We start from the raw sequence: 24317 nt of genomic DNA on the forward strand, positions 1-24317 counted from the left end.
GGCATTGTGCAATTCATGTAGGTTGATTCTTACAAAAAAGAAGACGGCAACTAGCCACTATTAATACTGCTATTTATTTAAGTAAACAGCACCGTCACCGGTTTCGAACAGACAAGTTCATCATCAGACGGCTGTCCACGTGATTTGCAAGATACACTTTACATAATCGTTAGTTTTCGATTTTTATTCTTCAGCTGTGGCGAAATATTCTTGGTGTGTGGGTGACCTACGGTAGAAAACAGTGTTAGGCGCGCCCTATGTGAACATAATTAACCTCCAAACGATGAAATACAGAGTAAATAAATGTGAGGTTAAGTGGTTATGGTACTTACATCGAAAATTCCGCGCGAATTTGTTGCGAAGTTGCAGGAATGTATTTTTCAAATATTCCAAAACATATGCAGCACTTATATAATTTGTACATCACCAAGTGCTGCATATATTTCGCAACACTGTTTTCTACCGTAGGGCACCAACACAAAAAAGTGGTTCACATGGCTCTGAGCACTATGGGACTTAAATTCTGAGGTCATCAGTCCCCTATAACTTAGGAACTACTTAAACCTAACTAACCTAAGGACATCACACACACCCATGTCCGAGGCAGGATTCGAACCTGCGAACATAGTGGTCGCGCAGTTCCAGACTGTAGCGCCTAGAACCTCTCGGCCACTCCGGCCGGCTTCACCAACACACCAAGAATATTTCGCCACAGCTGAAGAATAAAAATCGAAAACTATCGATTATGTAAAGTGTATCTTGCAAATCATGTGAACAGTCATCTGATGATGAACTTGTCAGTTCGAAACCGGTTACGGCGCTATTTACTTAAATAAATAGCAGTATTAATAGTGACTGGTTGCGGTCTTCTTCTTTGTAAGAATCAACCTACATCAACCTAATACCCGTTCTTTATTTGCTTTTGTGATTGTTTGGTATTAACGTCATATACTTTCTCCAGGAAATAGTTTTATTGTAATTCGTTTTATTCTTGTGAAAGTTGCAAGAAGGCTTGAGTGCCCGCCACGGTGCTGCTTCCACTATGTAACGGGAAGTAAAAAACTAAAAAAGTGCAGTTACTCTTTAATGAGGCACAGGAGTCCAAGGGGCACCACAATATTCCCGATCAATCTCAGAAATTTTGTCTGTGGAGCGTGAGTTCAGCTCGTACATCGAACAGTGGTTGCCGTTTGCAGCGCGCTTCCCACCTTCGCACTGGACAGAGAAGTAGGGAGATGGTAGAGAGAGCGCCGTGGTGTTGCAGGCGAACCTGACGCTGCAGGAGGCTCGCCTCAAGGTGGCCATGGAGGACCTGGCGCGCGCCGAGCAGGAGCTGGAGGACCGCGAGGGCGCGCTGCGCCAGGTCAAGGAGCAGTACGACGCCGCTGTGTCGGAGAAGCAGCGCCTCACCGACGCCGCCAACGTCTGCCTGCGCAAGATGACCGCCGCCACGCAGCTCATCAACGGGCTGGGCGGGGAGAAGATCCGCTGGACGCAGCAGAGCCGCGAGTTCAAGGAGCAGCTCGGAAGGTGCGTACCGAGTAATTCGAAAATCTGTTAGCGATCTACAACACACGTGGAAGGCTAGTTGCCATTTTGAAACACAGACTTGGGCGAGAGCTTTTTTTAACAAACGAAGTACTACCTATATCAAAGACCATTCAAATCAGAAGTGTGCACTATGTGAACACAAGTATCCGAACACCAGGCTGAAAATGACTTTACAAGTTCGTGGCGCCCTCCATCGGTAATACTGGAATTCAGTATGGTGTTGACCTGCCATTAGCTTTGATGACAGCTTCTTCTCTCGCAGGCATACGTTCAGTCAGGTGCTGGAAGGTTTCATGGGGAATGGAAGCCCATTCTACACGGAGTGCTGCACTGAGGAGAGGTATCGATGTCGGTCTATGAGGCCTGGCACGAAGTCGGCGTTCCAAAACATCCTAAAGGTGCTCTATAGAATTAAGGTCAGGACTCTGTGTAGTCCAGTCCATTACGGGGATGTTATTGTCCTGTAACCACTCGGCCACAGGCTGTGCATTATGAACAGGTGCTCGATCGTGTTGGAAGATGCAATCGCCATCCCCAAATTGCTCTTCAGCAGTGAAGAAGGTGCTTAAAAGATCAATGTAGGCCTGTGCTGTGATAGTGCCACGCAAAACAACAAGGGGTGCAAGCTCACCCCATGAAAAATACGACCACACCTTAACACCACCGCCTCCGAATTTTACTGTTGGCACTACACACGCTGGCAGATGATGTTCACCGGGCATTCGCTATACCCACACCCTACCATCGGTTCACCACATTGTGTACCGTGATTCGTCACTCCACACAACGTTTTTCCACTGTCCAATCGTCCAATGATTATGTTCCTTACACCAAGCGAGACGTCGTTTGGCATTGCCGACGTGTTGTGTGGGTTATGAGCAGCCGCTCGACCATGAAATCCAAGTTTGCTCACCTTCCGCCTAACTGTCGTAGTACTTTCAGGGGATCCTGATGCATTTTGGGATTCCTGTATGATGGTCTGGATAAATGTGTGCCTACTACACCTTACGACCCTTTTCAACTGTCGGCGGTCTCTGTCAGTCAATAGACGAGGTCGGCCTGTATGCTTTGGTGCTGTACGTGTCGCTCCACGTTTCCACTTCACAATCACATCACAAACAGTGGACCTAGGGATGTTTAGGAGTGTGGAAATCTCGCGTAGCCGTCCGCTGTGGCAGAGCGGTTGTAGGCGCTTCAGTCTGGAAGCGCGCGACCGCTACTGTTGCAAGTTAGAATCCTGCCTCGGGCATGGATGTGTGTGATGTCCTTAGGTTAGTTAGGTTTAAGTTGTTATAAGTTCTAGAGGACTGATGACCTCAGATGTTAAGTCACATAGTGTTCAGAGCCATTTGAACCATTTGAATCTCGCGTACAAACGTATGACACAAGTGACACCCAATCACCCAACCACGTTCGAAGTCCGTGAGTTCCGCGGAGCGCCGCATTCTGCTCTCTCATGATGTCTAATGACTACCGAGGTCGCTGATATGGAGTACCTTGCAGTAAGCGGTAGCACAATGCACCTAATATAAAAAACGTATGTTTTTGGGAGTGTCCGGATAGTTTTGATCACATAGCGTATCTTATACATTCCTTTCAGAGAACCGTAGAAATTCTGGTTATACATTACCTTACAAAAAGTATCCCTACACCCCTATTTAATGCGGAATTGATGATGAGAGGTTGACCCCCAGTATACACTCAGGTGACAAAAGTCATCGTGTTGGACCTCCTTTTCCCTGGCGTAGTGCAGCAACTCGACGTGGCATGGACTCAACATGTCTTTGGAAGTCCCCTGCAGAAATATTGAGCCATGCTGCCTCTATAATCGTCCATAGCTGTGAAAGTGTTGCCGATGCAGGATTTTGTGCACGAACTGATCTCTCGATTACGCCCCATAAATGTTTGATGGAATTCATGTCGGGCAATGCGGGTGGCCAAATCATTCGCTAGACTTGTCCAGAATGTTCTTGAAAACAAATTCCGAACAATTCTGGCCCAGTGACATGGCGCATTGTCATCCACAAAAAATCCATCGTCGTTTGGGAACATGAAGTTCATGAATGGCTCCAAATGGTCTCCAAGTAACCGATCGTAACCATTTCCAGTCACTATTATGGAGCCACTACCAGTTTGCACTGTGCTTTGTTGACAACTTCGGTCCAGGGCTTCGTGGGGTCAGCCCATCAGACATTAACAACTGAAATCGGTACTCAACTGACCAGGCTGCGGTTTCCCAGCCATCTAGGGTTCAACTGATATGGTCAGGAGCCCAGGAGAGGCGCTGCAGGCGATGTCGTGCTGTTAGCAAAGACGCCACCGTCGGTCGTTTGCTGCCATAGCCCGTACCGCCAAATTTCACCGCACTACCGTAATAGATACGTTCGTCCTACGTTCCACATTGATTTTTCCCTTTATTTCACGTAGTGTTGGATGTCTGTTATCACTGACAACTCTTCGCAAACGCCGCTGCTCTCTGTCGTTAAGTGAAGGCCGTCGGCCACTGCGTTGTCCGTGGTGAGAGATAATTCCCGAAATGTATTATCGGTACACTCTTGACAATGTGGATCTCGGAATATTGAATTACCAAAAGGTTTCCGAAATGGAATGTTCCATGTGTCTACCTGCAACTACCCTTCCGCGTTCAACGTTTGTTAATACCCGTCGTGCAGACATAATCACGTCGGACCTTTTCTCATGAATCACCTGAGTACAAATGACAACTCCACCAATGCACTGCCGTTTTATACCTTGTGTATGTGATACTACCTCCATCTGTACATGGGCATATCACCATCCCATGACTTTTGTCACCTATGTGTAAAACAAGCCAGAAGTATTTTGTTGTCAGCAAAGAAGCAGTAACAGCAAAATGGGCTATTCAGTGACATCGAACGTGGACTAGTGATCGGATGCCACCTGATGATCCATCAGGGATATTTCAAACCTTCTAAATCTGTCCAAGTCGACTGTTGGCGATGTGACTGTGAAGTGGAAAGGTGAAGGACCAACCATAGCTAAATCGAGAGCAGATAGCCTTCATGTACCGATGGACAACGACCATCGGACACTGGGGAGAGCAGTTGTGAAAAATAGCACGAAATCAGCGGGAGAAATCACTAGTGAGTTTTAAAGTGCTACCACAGTGCAACTAGCATAGTGACTCTGAGTAAAAGGTTAAAAATAATAGCGTCAGTGGCCGAGCGACTGCTCGTAAACCTCACATTCTGTAGTCAGTGCTAAGTGACGCTTGAGGCGGTATAAAGAGTGACACCACTGGACAGTGGGTGATTGGAATTGAGTGATTTGGGGTGATGAGTAACGCTGTACCCTGTGGCAATCCGATGGATGGGTTTCGGTTTGGCGAACGCCTGGTGAACGTTGCCTGCCATCATCTGTAGCGGCAACAGCGAAGTACGGAGGTAGTGCTGTTGCGGTACGGGGGTGTTTTCCGTGGTTACAGTGTGTTTCCCTTTTTACTCTTAATAAAACGCTAAACGTGGAAGTATATGAATACATTTAACAGCATTATGAACTACGTACAGTAGAGGAACAATTGAGAGGCCATGATTGTTTGTTTCAGCATGACAATGCACCGTGTTATTAAGTAGCAACTGTCAGGGAATGGTTTGTGGACAATAACTTATTGAAATGGACTGGCCTGCCCAGAGTCCCGACCAGAATGCAATGGAACACTTTTGGGACGAGTTACAACGTCAACTTTTCAGCAGGTTCCAGCATCCGACATCACTTACCCCTCTGGTTTCAGCTGTTAAAGAAGAATATGCTGCCATTTGTAACGTATCAATAAATCACGTCGTATTTGCAAGAGTGTATAGATGTCATCTGTGGCCGAAGCAGTGTGTCACGTATGAATCGAAGGAACTGTATGACTGATTAAATAATTTGCTGTTTATGTCACTGTTTGCCACAATTCTACAATAAGCACTTCTAGAACTAGTAACAAAATCTATATACATGTGCCATCTCTAAGGTACATAGCATAACTAATATGATCGACTTACTGGCCATTGCAGGACGATTCTACTGGATACTGATTTTATCAATTTAGCAGTATGACACCTTTGGATGAATATCGTGTATCAATATATGTACACTTTAGCATGTTCAGATTGTTAACCTTATAGTGTGTTTATATGTTTGTAAATTTTGTCATTGCCGGCCAAAGTGGCCGTGCGGTTAAAGGCGCTGCAGTCTGGAACCGCAAGACCGCTACGGTCGCAGGTTCGAATCCTGCCTCGGGCATGGATGTTTGTGATGTCCTTAGGTTAGTTAGGTTTAACTAGTTCTAAGTTCTAGGGGACTAATGACCGCAGCAGTTGAGTCCCATAGTGCTCAGAGCCATTTGAACCATTTTTTTAAATTTTGTCATTTCAAGGAAATATTACTAGGAAAATCTGTTGGGTGGGAGTGTAAGCTTTGAAACCATTTGTTTTGTATAAGGTGATAGGAATTCACCTGTTGCAAAAATTGACATGTCAACAAATATTAAAGGCTTTGGAAAGTGTGGCTTCTTCGAGCAGGAGAAAACAACGTAATGGCGCGAAACGTTTACTAAAATGTCCTGTGATGTAAAAGATGTTGGAGACCTATTTGATTGTAATACACGTGAGCTAGCATTGATATTTTTGTGGTTTGACTGAAGGATGAATGGTTTAATAAAGACAACCTGACCCCACTCAAGATAGTGATTACAAGTGCTCAGAGGCGTAATTATGACGCCGGCAATGGAAATAGATGCGAACTTAGAAATAGTGGCTGTTTGTCGTATGTTCTAGAAGTGTTTATTGGGCAGCTGTTGTAAACAGTGACATGAACTACAAATTATTTAATGAGTTAATATAGATCTTTCTGAGGAACATGTTTTGAAGAATTGTAATAAATGTCACTGTGTGAAAAAGTGTCTTAACAAAGTTATTGTTTTGTCACTAATAAGGAATCTTTTCAGTGCATAAAAGGAAATTTAACTGTATCGTGCCTGTTATGATGAAATTGTTGATCAGCATCGACAATAAGTACAGTGAATTACCATTATGTAAAAGAAATGACAACGCTTATGATTGGACGAAAGAGTGCTGTAACAGACATGTCCTGTGATTATTTTGAAGTAGAGTTATTGGAATTTCACAGAATTAAGCAGCAATTTTGAATGAATTTAACACTCTCAAAATTGATTCATATTTGCAGTACAGTTAACTTTTCACGTATATCAGTTTGCGTTTAAAAGATTGCCAATTCGTCCATGTCAAGTAATGACCTTTCCATAGAGTTTTGGTTTTCTTGTTGATTATGACAGATCTGCTTTGCACATGAGACACTAAGTACACTCATTTTACAAAAGTGACACAGGCTGTTGTAGTTTATGGACTATATTTGGTGCTAGAACTCATGTACAAGATGAGACTACGATATAGTAATTTAGATAACTGATGCATGAGACTTAAATACTATGTTATTGTGCTTAGTGATTCTTTAGTTAAGTGCACATGCGTCCAGACTTACTCGAGTAAGTGCTTATGGCTAAGTGGAAAAGTCAAACTGTTAATTATTGTGCTAACTTTGAGAGCACATGTTAATTTGATTATATGTTTTGAGAACTGCTTTCATTTGAGGTTACTGACAAATTAAGTAATTAGATATTTTGGTTTTGTGAGTGGCATACTGCGCTGTTTAAACAAGTGTTCATTACAAATAAAAACTAATTCATAGAAACAGTATGTGGGAAAGTAACACTACCTCAGTCATAGTCTGGCGTGCTAGGGTCCACACAGACTACATTTACTATCTGAACTATATTAATTGCTTCTGAACAACATTTCATGACTTTATGGTTTTTTACTTATTATAGTACACTAATGGGTAAAGATGGAGTGGGCCAATGCAGGTGGCTTCTGCTTGACAGGACAAGTCACAATTCATTGTACTTTACTAATACTAGGATGAGCTTGCTGTTTGAATGAAAATTTTTCTTGTGAGTTTTTGCTGTAAGAACCCAAAGATTTCAATATTAAATTACAATAAGGGGTTTGACCACTCTGTTAATATTAGACAGCAAGTAATTAAAACTGAGGGTGAAACATTTATATAACAGGAAATTGGTGGAGACAGCGATACATTAGCTGAAGTGACCAAAACCGAGGTGAAACCTGTAATGGAAAAAGTAACAGCAGAAATTAAACGAGATGATGCTGATATAGTGGCTCAAGTGGACCAAATGTTTCGTTTTACTACTGCCTGAATTTTGGACAGGACAGGCTAAAGTGGAATTGGAACAGAGTGAGTTGCCAAATAGAATGGAAATGGGACACAGTGAATTGACGCATAAAGTGGAAACAGGGAAAAAATTTTTAGAGGCAGTACTAAGGAAGTTAGAGCTAGGAGAAAGTGTTTTGGAGAGAAAAGGTAATGAAGTTCAATAGATTTTTTTTAAAAATCTTAGAAAAGTAAAGAAGGAACTTATTGTTAGATAATAGGATCTAACAAAGGGATCAGAGTATTGAGATAAGATCCTTGAGGAGAACGATATTATTGATACCTTAAGGGAGAAACTACCTACAAGCAAAATATGTTTGATGTTGACTAACAATTAAATATTAGATTAATTTTTGAAAAGAGTAAGGGAGATAGACAGATGGGACACTGATAGCACTGAATATTAGTATTGACCGCGTGGTGTGAATCAGGATAACAGGAGACAAATGTGCCAGATGGGACGCGTTGATCACAGTGGTAGGGGCAGAGAAATGAATCAACACGGGGCTGGGAATCGTTTCAGGGAAACTATAATCCACATCAGTAAATAGGGCCCACGCCGAGGCAGGTTCTAACAGAGGGTCCAGTAGTAGAAACTATCGCTGTCCTGAGAATATGAGAGTGAATTATTCAACACAAGTTGGGAATAAAAATAAGAATGAGAGATCTTTTGGTAGAGCAGGTAGAGCACTTATAATTTACATCATATCGCGGAGCCAGGAGCTAGGTGGGCAGTGCTGGTTTAGGTAATGAGACGGACTTGGCACGATTTAATAGGACCCAATATTTTTTTCCTTTAAAATTTCACAGTGATGTTCTTTTTGTGACCTTTCTCTTAATTGGCAATGAAGTAAGTAGTATGTCTATATTGTTTATGGCCCGTAGTTCAACTTCCTGCCGCTAGTCGGCTCGGCAGTCGCCCACTGGTGAGAAATTTAAAAATACAAAATTTTGTACCCCTTCCACCTACTCCATACCCCTTTCCAGCCAATTTAGCGCAGTATTGAAAGGAGGCAGCAAATCTGAATGTAGCTGTGAAATTACGCAAGCTTCATCTGAATAGAGCCACACATTCATTCACTTGATGATAGTAAGTAGGAATTTGTGCACACCAACTTACGTTATGAAAGAAAATTTCCTTTCCTTCTTTTTTCGCAGGCTGGTGGGTGACGTCGTATTGGCTACTGGCTTCCTCTCGTACTGCGGCCCGTATAACCAGGAGTTCCGGGCCGGACTCGTTAACAGCTGGAAGACTACGCTCAAGTCCAAGGAGATCCCGTTCACTAACGACCTGAATATCACTAACATGCTTGTAGATAGTGCGACGGTAAGAGTCCCTCTACTTTTTTTGCAGTCTCGTCTACGTCAAATTTGTCCAGTTTGTTGTGAACTTATCCGGCTAACATTACGTACAAGACACGGTCGAAGTTTTTTTCTGTGTATGACATGAACGTAAATATGTTTTTTTTTAATATTATATATATGTTCTGAAATAGTCATTTGCATTCGGTCCCATATTTGACCATATGGTGGCATAAGAGCTTTGTGTCAAAATCTGGTTTGTCATCACATTACATCCACGTTGATTTAAATACTGCCGAATCTATCTCAGCAACCCAAGTAACAAATTTGTACTTGCAGCTATTCTTGCTGACAAATTTTCCCTATGAAAATTGTTTGGTTTATGACACTCGTACTCTCTGACACGGGACATTAATAAATGGACAACAGTGATGGCTAATTTAACATTTTCACCAAAATGTAGTCAGCATGTAACGTCTTACATCAGCTGCTAAAGTTGATTTTATTTTACAAATGAAATGCGACATATAGAGAGGTTTGTGTTATATGTCAAATGATGTCCAAACGTAGATTAGTACATTATTTAACAGTTGGCAAGGAGTTAGTGTATTAGGCATGTAGTTAGTATTCATTTACAACGTATTATCTACGCAGTAGAAACATTTGAAGTAATCATATGGACAGATTATGCACTTTGCGTTCCCAGTGATACTTCAGCCGTCCATGTGGATACCGCTGCAAGCAGAGCGAGACCACGAACTGGAAGAATAATTACGTTTTAAGTAACTGGGGAGCTTCTTGACCGACCGGTGGACTGCCACTCCAAACATGGTGTCGGTATTTTGCCGGCAACACACTACAATCTGCTCGATCAGAGCAACCTTTACGATCCATATCGAAGTGTAGATTCAAACTACTAGTACCTTTCATCCACCTATGCTTTCGCTTCTACATAAATTGTGTTCTTGTACGCTGTCCAGTCACATTAATGTGACCGACTGTCAAAAACTAAACAATCATCATTTGCAGTGCTGCCGCTGAAAGGCGTGCAGGTAGAGGGCCGATGAGCTTCTGTAAGATACAGACAGAGATGTGGAGCAATGCCGATTCCAGAGTCGGGGTCAGCTGCACTAGGTTTCTCGGTTGAGGATCCATGGTGTGAACAGCCTGATCGAGGTGGTCCAAAAGATTCTCGATTGGGCTTCAATTCAGTGAGTTTGGTGAAAAGAGGAGTACGGGTAAACTCATCCCGGTGCTCATCAAACCACGCACGTACCGTACATTGCAAACTGCGTGACACATTGCATTGTCCTGCTGGTAGGTGCCACTGTGCCAATGAAAAACAGATTGCACATAGGTGTAGATATGGTCCCCAAGGATAGATGCGTACTTTTGTTGATCCATTGTGCTTTCCATAATGATGAGATCACCCACGGAATGCCACGAAACATTCCGCAGACCGTAACGCTCCCTCCTCCTGCCCGGACCCTTCATGTGCTTGTTGCAGGGTGTTTGATTTCAGACGTTTGAACCGTACACACCAATGGCCATCTGTCCGTAAAAAAAGTGATTCATCTGAAAAGTCCACCTGTCGCCACTTATTGGATGTGCAGTTGCATGCGTGCATGAACCAAGTGCCTGCTACGGAGGCCCATACGCAGCAACGTTCGCAGCACGATCGTTGAGGAGACGCTGTTGGTGGCCCCTTGGTTCATCTGAGCAGTCAGTTCCGCAACAGTTGCACGTCTAATCGCCCGTACACATCTCAGTAGGCGTCGTTCATCCTGTCATTATGAGCCGTAGTGCACCATAGTTACCTCGGCGGCGGCTTTGGATAGCGTCATTTTGCCATTGTGCCACGAAAGTCAATGATCATGCCCTTTACTACGCCAGATAAATCGGTCCGTTTCCACATTATGACTGCGACTGCACTGTTTTCCGCGTCTCCCCGACATGCTGTATATACCATCCACTGCTAGCGTTGCGACCTACCGTCTGTTAGTGGTTATTGCACGTTGGCGTCGAACATAGGCAGTGGTCACATTAATGTGACAGGACCGCGCATGTCTGCGCAAAAAGGTAGTTGACGTAGGAACTCATGATAACTCCATGTTTTGCGAGTCAGCAATGTAAAATTTTTAACATTGCCCTCCTGTTTCAGCAGTTATACGTATTTGTAATCAGATTTCCATTACACATCGGGATTTCAGGCCATTAACTTTCTTGGTGTTAGCGCTTGATTAATGTGATAGGGACAGTACGGTTCCTAATGCGGAGCGTGGCAGGGGGGGGGGGGGGGGGAGGGGGGAGGGGTTAGTGGGAGTAAGCGAGGGAGATCTAGTCGGATACTCAGTGTAAATGGGACGTGGAAAAACTGTCAATACTGTCAATATTGTACTTTTAAGGGAAGTAGTACAGATTTATAAGAAACAAAGGTTTTCTGGTATTACTGCAAAACCTGAAAGAAATATTAATTGAAAAATGACTCACCTCTTACACACAGGGTGAAGAAAAACAAGCTGAAAATAAGGCCACAGCATGGTACGAGGCATCGATTCGGGCAAGGCAACCAAAGGAAATATGGCCATAAAAGCGATAGTAGATCTGAAACGAGTGCATGGAAATCAACCCCCGTGATGAGCAGGTCGTGGAAATTATTAGACTGTGAAAATCATTCGCAACATTCCAGGAATTTTCGAGAGCCCGAAAGTCATTTATTCAATCATATCAATTTTTCAGCTATTTTGGAGGCAGGAATTTAAAGCACTTGCTTCAAAAATGTGATTTCAGAGCAAAAAATACATTAAAATTTAAGTTTTTCACTATTGCCTTAGTTTACACGTACTGATCTACAGTACTTAGAGTGGAAGTTCATTAATGTTGTATGTGTTTTAGCAGAAATTAAAACATGTGGGTTTAAGATTTCTGCAGTATAGCTTATTAGTATAGCAAATCAATGGTATTACGGAATTTCTAGCGTTGTTGTTTTAGACGTTAAGTGCTAGCCAGTAAATATAACAGAAAATTCGAGTCTAACGTAACCTGCCACAGATAGAAATTTAAAGTTTGCCGTACTTTGACTGTTCAGCTGAAAGCATTATCATCCTCTAATTTAATTATTAACTGTGCTCTTCAGCGGGCAGATGTTAGCTGGGACGCGTTAATTTAAAGGCACACACTTACGCGCCCTCATCACTGATTGGCGTTCGTGTCATGGCCGTAGCTCCATAACGATGCATGTCATGCGGGGTAATCTGGAAAAATTTGTTCGAATCGATGTCCTCCACCCTTCTCTGACCTTATTATTAGCTTGTTTTTATCCACCCTGTCTCTAAATGGCCATTATGGAAAGGGCGGAAATCATTTCCGTTTCTTAGCAGCAGATACTGGATACTTTACAACTGTCAAAAGGACAGAGGGTAAGAATCCGACTAGACGCCATGCTAGAACCATAACACGTATCAGACTTTGTGACGGTTCTCAATCTTTGTATCTTCACAGGCTGGAAGTTCTGGCACATACGTACTGCAAAAAAGAGACCGAATGAGATCGCAGACTAGAGACCTGCGTGACCGAGTAAGCGAGCACAAAATGCCGAGCACAGATACATGATCTAATAATAGGAAATGTTTGGCTCTAAAGATGCTAAATGCGTCATTATCCGTACACGACTACATCCAGCGCATTGTCTTGATACTTTTATAACAAAATATTGGCACACACCTGCCTCCGTACGTGGAAACAGCACCCTAATAATGACTGTATAACTTACTATTTGTTACGAAATTAACGTCTAACTGCACAGTCTGTATAGTTTTCGTACAGTAGTGATCGTGTAAGAAATTAAATAGCACTGTGACGTGGTCGTCCTGCTCCATACAGGTTTCAGAGTGGACGCTGCAAGGTCTGCCGAATGACGAGCTGTCTGTGCAGAACGCTCTGATTGTGACCAAATCCAGTTCGTACCCACTGCTGGTGGACCCTCAGACGCAGGGCAAGATGTGGATCAAGCACAAAGAGGCCTGCAACGAGTTGCAGATAACTTCCCTGCACCACAAGTACTTCCGCACGCATCTGGAAGACAGTCTCTCCCTGGGCAGGCCGCTGCTCATAGAGGACGTGGGCGAAGAACTCGACCCCATCATCGACAACGTCCTCGAGAAGAACTTCATCAAATCGGGCAGCATAGAGAAGGTCAGCTTCACCGCTAGCAGTTGCTTGGCATCTACTCTCTTCTTGTGCAAATGTTCCATTATTGTAATAACATTCGTCGACTTTTTATTTTGTTATTCACTAGTACGTCCACGGTGTCCGTAGTTGGTCTACAGTTATGTACAACTACTTAAGATATCTGAAATACGTCTGCGCGACTGCTAAAAATGAATATTTATTTTACCATACGAGTTTCGTTTGATTCTTATAATTCGTTCTCAGTGGTCTGTGATCAGGCAGCTTTATTATGTTAGTTTATTTCTAAGTGTAATACTTACTTACTGTATTTTCATCTGATTTCTGCTTGCATCTACATTTGACACATATTCGTTGTTTAGCGCTGATTATTTTGGACAATTTGGAAACTAATCTACAATACTACAGATTTCCAGACGTAAAACACGACTAAGTATGGAAGCACTATTGCACACACATATGTATTAACGTTCGACTGGCTACACATATGTCTAATAATTATTGTTTAGAATCAAGAAAAAGACCCTATAAACTCACAAACGTGAGAATGACGTCTACAGAATACACGAAGAACTCAATCTACAGAATATAGGAAGAACTCAAATGACACATATTTTGGACATTGCTTCTTACTGAAATAACTAGTGTAACTTATTTCTCAAAAGACCTCCAGGACACACTTCGGCTCGATTTGGCGATCTTTGACTGACTTCGTTAACGCCATGACGCGGCAACTATCTCGTAGATACGAATAAACATTTACGTTATTACTTTTATTGCTGCTAGTAAATTTTTTTTCTCATTCCTTCTCGTGTATTTCCTGTTAAAGTAAGAGAATTTAAAACTCCTTAGTGTTTGATGATGTCCCTCCGCAGTAAGAGACGAAACATAGGCAGATTATTCTGTTTTAGACTACGATTCAGTTTCCAAAAACCATGTTCCGTTAAGATTCGTCATTTTGGTGCCTTAACTATCAAAATTCAGTATTATAAACTTAGAGCAACGATGCGTTATAACACACAACCATCATCAATTGTATTAATATAGTTGAATCACTTTCAAAGTTCTTTGTTTTAGGTGGTTGTTGGAGACAAAGAATGCGACGTGATGCCAGGTTTCATGTTGTACATCACAACAAAGCTCCCAAATCCAGCATATTCACCGGAAATTAGCGCCAAAACGTCTATAATTGACTTCACTGTGACAATGCAGGGGCTGGAGGATCAGTTGTTAGGTAAGTAGGAGCATGGCAAAAGATTCCATACCTATAAACTCTACAGAATGACTCGCATTTTCTCGTTCTCAGTAATGCTGATTATATTAATGCACCTCATACACGTACACTATCCCCTTTCAGTTCGTAGTTACGTTAATGTTGACATCACAAAATAAATACTGGTACGTAATTTATTGTTTTTTGCCAGGTTACTACTAGTATTCGGTTTTTGTAGTTGACAGGTGCGGTTTTTCAAAAGGGATTCATCATTCATATTATTATGCATGAAGGAAAATAATGTGTATATGTATGAGAAATTGTATTGCAAAATCAGATAAAGTTCCCAGATGCTTCCCTTCTCACATAAAACTCTGGGAATTACTCCAAACTGTAGCTCCTAACGTAGATAGCAGTGTTACCGTGTCGAAGTGTGGAGTTTAACGCTGAATAGAGCATTCGTAGTGCTATGAATAAAGGATGGGAACTTTCTACAAGGAACCACTATAAATTTTCGGGAGTGGTTTCCTAATAAGGCTCTGCTTTATTCTTTAATTTTCTAAGTCTAAAATACGAAATATCGTCTCAAATTACTGAGTGCTCCAGAAATGTTAATTCGAAACTAATCTTCCTAATTTTACTACCAGATATATACTGAAACATGTTTCTCAACATTAAATGAATCAACAGTAGTTTCTATTGTCTATCCATAATACTGTATTTGTGTTGCTATAGAATAGGCCTTTAAAGTATAAACATTGCTGTTCTAACAAGATTTTTATTCGTTTTAAATGATTTGCTGTGAGTTCTTGGTGAAATATTGTAACTACACTGCCACCACAATAAAAGGGTCGTTTTTTAAAACCCCATAATTATGTAACATTTTCACGCAGAAATTTGAAATTTGGCTCAAAGGTGTCCACGACCTTCCTCTATAATGGTGCAAAAGTGTGGCGCTCTGCCACGGTTCCCTCTCACTCGGCGAAGCTTCAAACAGCAAGTTGTTGACACGCGCGAAAAAAGACCAGTGCTCAGTTCATCTTAGGTGTAAGATGGGTTAATGAAGTCACATTGGCACCAAATTTCACCACGCTACGCCAACGCCACCCCGGGAGTGTCACACGATGGGAAGCTCGTCACACACCCTAATACCCACATTTCATCCCCTCCTTTGGCGCCTCTGCGATGGAGGTCAAAACCGTGACGCCCAGCGTTGAAGTGACGCGCTTTTCTGATGGTTTACCGAGAAAAACATTTTAGACGCACCTTCGCTCAGAATCGACATCAAATGGCATCAGGAGGTGGCATATAGGGCGCCAATGAATCCACCGCTTCCCTTGGAGCGTTATTCCAACACATTTCCCGACCAAAACAGACAGTTTGCACTGCGATGACCAACAGAACGACGTTCTTGACAACGCTCGACACTGATGACACCACCTGGACGATTCAACCCTTCTCTAAGAACATTGTGGGGCTGAAACCCCATTGGTAGAAAATCCGAAGAAATTCTGGTCGTATGTAAAGTACACAAGCGGCAAGACGCAGTCAATACCTTCGTTGCGCAGTGCCGATGGTACTGTTACCGACGACTGTGCCGCTAAAGCGAAGTTATTGAACGCAGTTTTCCGAAATTCCTTCACCAGGGAACACGAATGGAATATTCCAGAATTTGAAACACGAACAGCTGCCAGCATGAGTTTCTTAGAAGTAGATACCTTGGGGGTTGCGAAGCAACTCAAATCGCTTGATACGGGCAAGTCTTCAGGTCCAGATTGTATACCGATTAGGTTCCTTTCAGATTACGCTGATACAATAGCTCCCTACTTAGCAATCATATACAACCGCTCGCTCACGAATAGATCTGTACCTACAGATTGGAAAATTGCGCAGGTCGCACCAGTGTTTAAGTAGGGTACTAGGAGTAATCCATCGAACTACAGACCTATATCATTGACGTCGGTTTGCAGTAGGGTTTTGGAGCATATACTGTATTCAAACATTATGAATCACCTCGAAGGAAACGATATATTGATACGTAATCAGCATGGTTTCAGAAAATATCGTTTTTGTGCAATGCAGCTATCGACAGGGGATCTCAAGCTGATTCCGTATTTCTAGATTTCCGGAAAGCTTTTGACACCGTTCCTCACAAACGACTTCTAATCAAGCTGGGGGCCTATGGGGTATCGTCTCAGTTGTGCGACTCGATTCATGATTTCCTGTCAGGAAGGTCGCAGTTCGTAGTAATAGATGGCAAATCATCGAGTAAAACTGAAGTGCTATCAGGTGTTCCCCAGGGAAGCGTCCTGGGACCTCTGCTGTTTCTGATCTGTATAAATGACCTGGATGACAATCTGGGCAGTTGTCTTAGGTTGTTCGCAGATGATGCTGTAATTTACCCTCTAGTAAGGTCATCCGAAGACCAGTATCAGTTGCAAAGCGATTTAGAAAAGATTGCTGTATGGTGTGGCAGGTGGCAGTTGACGCTAAATAACGAAAAGTGTGAGGCGATCCACATGAGTTCCAAAAGAAATCCGCTGGAATTCGATTACTCGATAAATAGTACAATTCTCAAGGCTGTCAATTCAACTAAGTATCTGGGTGTAAAAATTACGAACAACTTCATTTGGAAAGACCACATAGATAATATTGTGGGGAAGGCGAGCCAAAGGTTGCGTTTCATTGGCAGGACACTTAGAAGATGCAACAAGTCCACTAAAGAGACAGCTTACACTACACTCGTTCGTCCTCTGTTAGAATATTGCTGAGCGGTGTGGGATCCTTACCAGGTGGGATTGACGGAGGAGATCGAAAGGGTGCAAAAAAGGGCAGCTCGTTTTGTATTATCACGTCATAGGGGAGAGAGTGTGGCATGGAAGTCATTAAAGCAAAGACGTTTTTCGTCACGGCGAGATCTATTTACGAAATTTCAGTCACCAACTTTCTCTTGCGAATGCGAAAATATTTTGTTGAGCCCAACCTACATAGGTAGGAATGATCACCAAAATAAAATAAGAGAAATCAGAGCTCGAACAGAAAGGTTTAGGTGTTCGTTTTTCCCGTACGCTGTTCGGGAGTGGAATGGTACAGAGATAGTATGATTGTGGTTCGATGAACCCTCTGCCAAGCACTTAAATGTGAATTGCAGAGTAATCATGTAGATGTAGATGTAGAACATGATCTGATCCCTTTGGAATGTAGCGCAACAGCAACTTTCACTGAGGTATACGGGGTGGAAGCGCTAGCCGTTCAAAACCATTCGACGAAATCTGAACGTGATCGGAAGCAGAAAAAGGTGTTTATGCTCCTTCAGCCCTCTTGTTTCACGCCCTCCCGTGGCGTGATCCCGAGGGTGCATCATTCACACTTGCTTGAATATAAGGATCCCTCTAAGCCTCCCCCCCCCCCTCCCACACACACAGTTGATCAAAACTGCACGGATTCTTCGACAGCCATTCAGCTGAGTGTCCCTCCGCTGTAGCGCCTGCTTGTAGGCATGCAGAATTTAACGGGTGTCGAATGGGTTGCCTGCCCTCAGGCGCTTGAGCAGCATTCGGGTGCCCCTCAGCTGAATAGGTGTCGAAGTCTCTGTACTAGTACATTTTTGAAGTGCTCATGAAAGGTTCGCAGGTGGTACCGAGCTTGTTGCCAGTTACCAAACTGGGAAGTCTTATCAGGTCCCGTTTGCCGTTTTATTCACGCATGTGTCAATGTTGCACACCCTGTGATTAGGCCACAGGAGGGCGCGAAACAGCAGGGCTGAAAGAGCATAAACACCCTTTAACACTTCAGATCACTTTCAGATTTCGTCAAATAGTTTTTAACGGACCGTAGTGCTTACACCCCGTATACCACACCGAAAACTGGTGTTGTGCTCTACTCCAAAGGGATCCGATCATGTTCAGTGAGGTTTCGGCCCCACGATGTTCTTAGAGAACGGTTGAATCATCCGGGGGGCGTCAACAGTGTCGAACTTTGTCAAGAACACCGTCCTGTTGCTCATCGCTCTGTGAACTGTCATTTCCACCGCGAAACTTGCCATTCCCTGAGGCCTTTTCGTGTCAGTACTGAGCAGACGTGTGTCTGAAATGATTTCCTCGGCTACCCATAAGAAAAACGCGTGATTTCAACTCTGCATGTCGCGGTTCTGACATCCATAACCGAGGCGTAAAGAGAAGGGGTGAAATGTGGGTAAGAGGGGGTATGATGAGATTTCCATCGTGTGACACGTTCACGGTGGCATTGGGCAGTTTTGTGGCGAAATCTGATGCTAATGTGACATAATTAACCCACCTTACACCTCACATGAACTTCAGAGTTGTGGCCTTTTTTACACATGTCCGAAGAGTCGCCGAAGCAGGGCGCCACGCTTTTTATAGATGAAGGCTGTAGGCACCTCTGAGCCAAGTTCCAAACTTCTGCGTCGCATTGGAAGACCATTTAAATGTGCATAATGTATTACAGTAGCCAACACAGTTATGCCTTAGTTTCACACACTTCTAAACTATTCGAATCGTCAATCCTAATTTTCTATAGTATAACGCTACAAAGGGTGTTTGGAAACCAGCACTTTCGTTTGCGAAACATAAACAAAACTGCGTTTTATAAAATGATAAATTGTTTGCTTTCATACAAAACATAATCAAGACCTTCTTCATGACGTTTATTTGTATGCAGGAAGGGTCATACTGATGGAGAAATCTGATCTCGAGGCTGAGCGTGTCGCTCTGTTCGAATCGGTGATGCAGAATCAGCGGAGTATGAAGGAGCTTGAGAGCAATCTACTCAGTCGTCTCACTTCAACGCAGGTATGTACCCTAGTTCCGAGTCAGACAAATACAACATTCCCCAACGTTTCCAAAAGGAAAGAGTTCCAACATACACTGATTAGCCACAGCTATACCACCATCTCCATATCATAGTACTGTGCACGGCATTCGTGGTAGTACAACAGAAATGTAACAAAATTTATTCGATTGCCCCGTGTGTCCCATTCACACAAAATGAGGAAAGATATTCCTTTAAGCAACTGTGACTAAGGGAGGATTGTTATGGTGGTCCAGCTTTTCTGCGTCCAAATATGGAGCTCCAATGTAGAAACAAAACCGCAGTGTAGTGGAACGTTTCTTGGTAAAGATCTGGAAAACGTAAGCACTGTTACTTTTGATCTTGAGCATATGCAGCAGAGATACTTTGAAAATATAATAGCATGTCCATGTGTTGCCCTTATCAAATCCCCGTAGCGTTCCATTTCGCTGCCTTCTAATCAGCATACTGAAACTCCACATTTGCTCTACGATGACGATAAGGGAGGAACGTTCGACAACATGGCAAAATATTTTTTTGGGAAATATGAGACTGTAATCACTGCATGGGTTAACATACACTGTTTAAAAAAAATTTAGCTTCTTGCCAACCAATATGTTGTTTATGACTCCTGTGAACCTGCTAGTCATAATTGTCTGTTCTGCAATATTGTTTCTCCAGCTATCTCCTGGATTTAGACTGGTTAACCTCGAAACATCGTTGTTTCAAGTAAAGAGATTTACAGACAAATGACCCCGACGAGCAGTAAAACGTAAATTGTCATCTGCATCTATACTCTGCGAACCACTGTAAATTCCATGGCAGAGGGTAGAGGGTACGTACCCTTGTCGCAGTTATTAGGGCTTTTTCCAGTACCATTCATGTATAGAGCGCGGGAAAAATGGTTGTTAAAACGCCTTTGTGGTGCTGTAATTGATCTACGCTTATCACGATTTCTATGGGAGTGATATGTAGGGAGTTTTAGTATATTCTTAGTGTCATCATTTAAAGCCGGTTCTGGAAACTTTGTTAATAGACATTCTCGAGATAGCTTCCGTCTATCTTCGAGAGTGTTCATACTACTTCATGTCACTACTAAGTGTTAACTCAAGTATTTAATAAACGTAAACATGGTCCATAGTAGGCTGGAACGTGATTTTTATTTAATCGTGTAATGCTTTTCCATGTTGGTTTTACAAGTACTTGACAATGACAAGTAATCGAAATTAGCTAATCGCTCGATTAAATAAAAATCACGTTACAGCCAACTACGGACTATGTTTACGTTTATTAAGCATTTGTATGAGTTTACAGATTTCAGCTGTGACTTAACGCTTTTTCGTTTTTTAAAGTGCACAATTTTACATTTTTGAATTTTCAAAGCAACCCGCCAATCATTGCACCATTTTTAAATTTTATCAAGGTCTGACTGAATGTTTGTACAGCTTCGTTAAGACTGTACTTCGCTGTAGATAACAGCATCATTTGTGAAAAGTCTGAGGTTACTATTGATATTGTCCGCAAGATCATTAATATACAAAATAACCAGCAAGGGAACCAACACACTTCCCTGGGGTGCACCCGAAGTTAGTTCTACACCTGTCGGTGACTCTCCATCGAAGATAACATGCTGTGTCCTGTCCACCAAGAAGTCCTCAATCCAGTCACATATTTCGTCTGATGCCCCACACGATCGTACTTTCGATAATAAGCGAAGGTGTGGTACTGAGTCAAATACTTGTCATAATTCGAGAAGTACTGCAGGTACCTGATGCCTTTATCCATGACTTTCCGGATGTCATGTGAGAAAAGTGCAAGTTGGGTTTTACATTATCTATATTTTCGAAATCCATGCTTGTTGGAATAGAGCAGGTCGTTCTGTTCTATATACGTCATAATGTTTGAGTTCAGATACGTTCTAAGATTCCACAATAAATGGATGTCAAGGATATTGGACGGTAATTTTGTGAATTACTTCTGCTACAATTCTTGTACGCAGATGCGACCTGTGCTTTTTTTTTCAAACCACTGGGCACAGTTTTTTGTTCGAGGGATCTACGATAGATTATAATTCACAGAGAGACTAATTCAGCCGCGAAATGGGCATATAATCTGATACGGATTCCACCGGGCTTTCGAGCTTTATTCAGTTTTAACGAGACTCTAGACGCCACTGACACTGATACTTATTTCACTCATCTTTTCAGTGGTGCGTGCATTAAATAGGAGAATTAAGTACTCCTGGGTTTTCCTCTGTAAAGAAACATTTGAAAACAGAGTTAAGCATTTCCGCTTTTGCTTTACTAGTCTCTATTTCAGTTCCTGTCTCGTCCATACGTGACTGCACATTAAATTTGGTGCCACTAATAATCTTTACATACTACTAGAATTTCTTTGGGTTTTATGAAAGATAATTTGACAATATTTTTCTACAGTAGTCACTGAAGGCTTCACTCATTGCTCTCTTGGCTGACAAACGCGTTTCATTCAGCATCTCTCTGTCTATAGCCCTATACTTTTTATATACCTACTATGCAGTAGTCTCTGTTTCTTTAGAAGTTACTTTACAGTAACTATGCGCCGTAAAGGATTTCTCCCATTATGAACTGTCATACTGGGTACATATCTATCCAGTGTACGGTCAACTATTCTTTTAAACTTGAGCCTAAGTTCCTCTACGTGCTACTGTACTGAGCTAAAAGTTTCAAGCTCCTCATTGAGGTATGACACTATTATTTCTCTTTCTAGTTTACTGAACAAGTAAATCCTTCTGCTTGTTTAGTTGTCCTTTGTGTTTTGATATGCATTGTTGCTATAACTGCGTCATGGTCATTGATACCAGTTTCGATGTGGACATCCTCAAAGAAGTCAGGTCTGTTTGTTGGTATTAGATCTAATACATTTCGATCATGAGTGGGGTTTTGAACTACCTGTTCTAGCTAGTTTTCAGAGAAGGCACTCAGTAACGTTTCACAGGATGTTTTGTCGCGCCCATCACTAACAAAACTATAACTATCGCAATTAATTGTCGGATGATTAAGGCCTCCTCCAGTAATTACAGTATCATTAAAGAACTTACGTACAAACCAACTGAGATTATCTCTAAAAGGGGAGAATCTGGTAGTCGATAGAAGGACCCTATTATAATTTTTGGCGCCCTTGGTACTGAGTCTTGTCTAAATAATATCACATGCAGCTTCAATTTCTATCTTGTTGGATTTCCGTTTCTTGTCTACTGCGACAAATACACCACCTCAATTTCCCACTTCCCTATCATTTCAGTATACGCTTAAATTTTCCCCAAAGATCTCTGCTGTAAACTTCAGGTTTTAACCAGGTTTGTGTACCTAATATAATGTGAGCTTCAGTACTTTCTAGGAGCGCTTCAAACTCTAGCACTTTGTTGCGAATGCTTCTGCATTTAACCGCCAGGATTTTGATGATCTCATCTGTGGGAGGCATTTCTTTGCATCTTAGGCTGACACTTGTGGGTTTCTCACAACTACCGTTACCTTTCTTGGATGGAGGCCCCTCATCCAAAACCTACCAGGGTAGCTATCCCTGATTTGCAGTGCACACCTGACCCATTTAGGGAAACTCTACTACTCTCAACCCTATGGCGCAGGTCACAGACTAACGTGTCACAGGGCCCTCGGCTTTTCTGGTTCAAGGCATTCTCTCGACTAAGAACCAGGGCGTCACCATCTGTTCTGGGAACAAGGCTGCCGAGTATGAGCTTCCTTGAAACTCGTGAGCAAGGCTGGTATCATCATCCATATATGACCTCGGAGTCTAGAAGACAGGCATCGTTTGTTCTAACATACACCACAGTGTGTAGTTGGTCACACACTTTTTCCTCAGTGTTTGCCGGAATAGCCTCTTCAGCATGCTGAAAGGGGCCTCCAGCCATACACACTGAGAATTCCTTCCCTTGCCATGCTGACAGTTCCCTAAGTGGTAGCATTATCCGCCATACATTTGAACTGACGACGCTTAATAGACCACTAACCTTTTGTGGTTGCCTTCTCTTGACATGGGACAAAGCAGGTTTCCCCAAAACAGGCGAAGTGAGTTCCACTGTCTCAGTTTCAGTTTCAGTGAAAGGCAGCACCTCTAACGTGTTTGCTAGAAGGATCGGTATAACACCAGGAGTCCTCCCTGGTCCCTGTCTACACTATACAGGACGCCTAGACGCAATACTGACAAGCCACTCAAAAGTCAAGTGGATGGGTATGAGGGGCTAGTAGTTCCTGCAGAAGAGACAGCGTCCACAGGAGAAGTTAGTACTTGAGGTATTTAAATATAGTTTCAACAAAATTTTTGTCAATTGACCACGGTTTCGATTGCACTATGGCAACCTTCATCAGAATAAAAAATTATATGGAATACATGTAATCACACCATGGTTTAAAACTTCTGAGCAAAAGTGCTATCGTCAAACAGAAATGTCATAGGAATAAAAATTAAAACGTAGAAGTATAAAATAATTGTCAACCATGTTGTGGCTTGGCAAGACAGCCAAGTCACTAGGAGGAAGCCGAAAGGCACGCGTTTAAGCTCACGCAGGCTGGCGTGAGGTCTGGAACAGGTAAATTAATTGAGACTAGCAATTAAAGTACGAAGCTGCTGGAATACTTAACTTTAATCCATAAGTGGTGAACATAGCTCTTGACGGTACATGCATCACAAGATAAATAGCAAATGATAATGGCGCCTTGCTAGGTCGTAGCAAATGACGTAGCTGAAGGCTATGCTAACTATCGTCTCGGCGTAATTTGTCAGTGAACCATCGCTATCAAAGTCGGCTGTACAACTGGGCCGAGTGCTAGGACGTCTCTCTAGATCTGCCGTGTGGCGGCGCTCGGTCTGCAATCACTGACAGTGGCAACACGCGGGTCCGACGTATACTAACGGACCGCGGCCGATTTAAAGGCTACCACCTAGCAAGTGTGGTGTCTGGCGGTGACACCACAAACCATAT

At 42.6% G+C, this 24317-nt stretch overlaps 1 protein-coding gene across 1 annotated transcript in view; it reads left to right on the top strand.

The window, feature by feature from the left end:
- LOC124556419 (dynein axonemal heavy chain 5) overlaps positions 1-24317 on the top strand; it is an 876134-nt gene that overhangs the window by 642423 nt on the left and 209394 nt on the right. The window contains exons 58-62 of the mRNA XM_047130377.1: positions 1265-1530; positions 8983-9151; positions 13009-13320; positions 14392-14548; positions 19208-19338. Of these exons, the coding sequence (XP_046986333.1) occupies positions 1265-1530; positions 8983-9151; positions 13009-13320; positions 14392-14548; positions 19208-19338 (1035 nt within the window). The remainder of the gene's footprint in view (positions 1-1264; positions 1531-8982; positions 9152-13008; positions 13321-14391; positions 14549-19207; positions 19339-24317) is intronic.

Source organism: Schistocerca americana, chromosome X (genome assembly GCF_021461395.2).
Source record: "Schistocerca americana isolate TAMUIC-IGC-003095 chromosome X, iqSchAmer2.1, whole genome shotgun sequence".
In the NCBI taxonomy this organism is placed as follows: domain Eukaryota; kingdom Metazoa; phylum Arthropoda; class Insecta; order Orthoptera; family Acrididae; genus Schistocerca; species Schistocerca americana.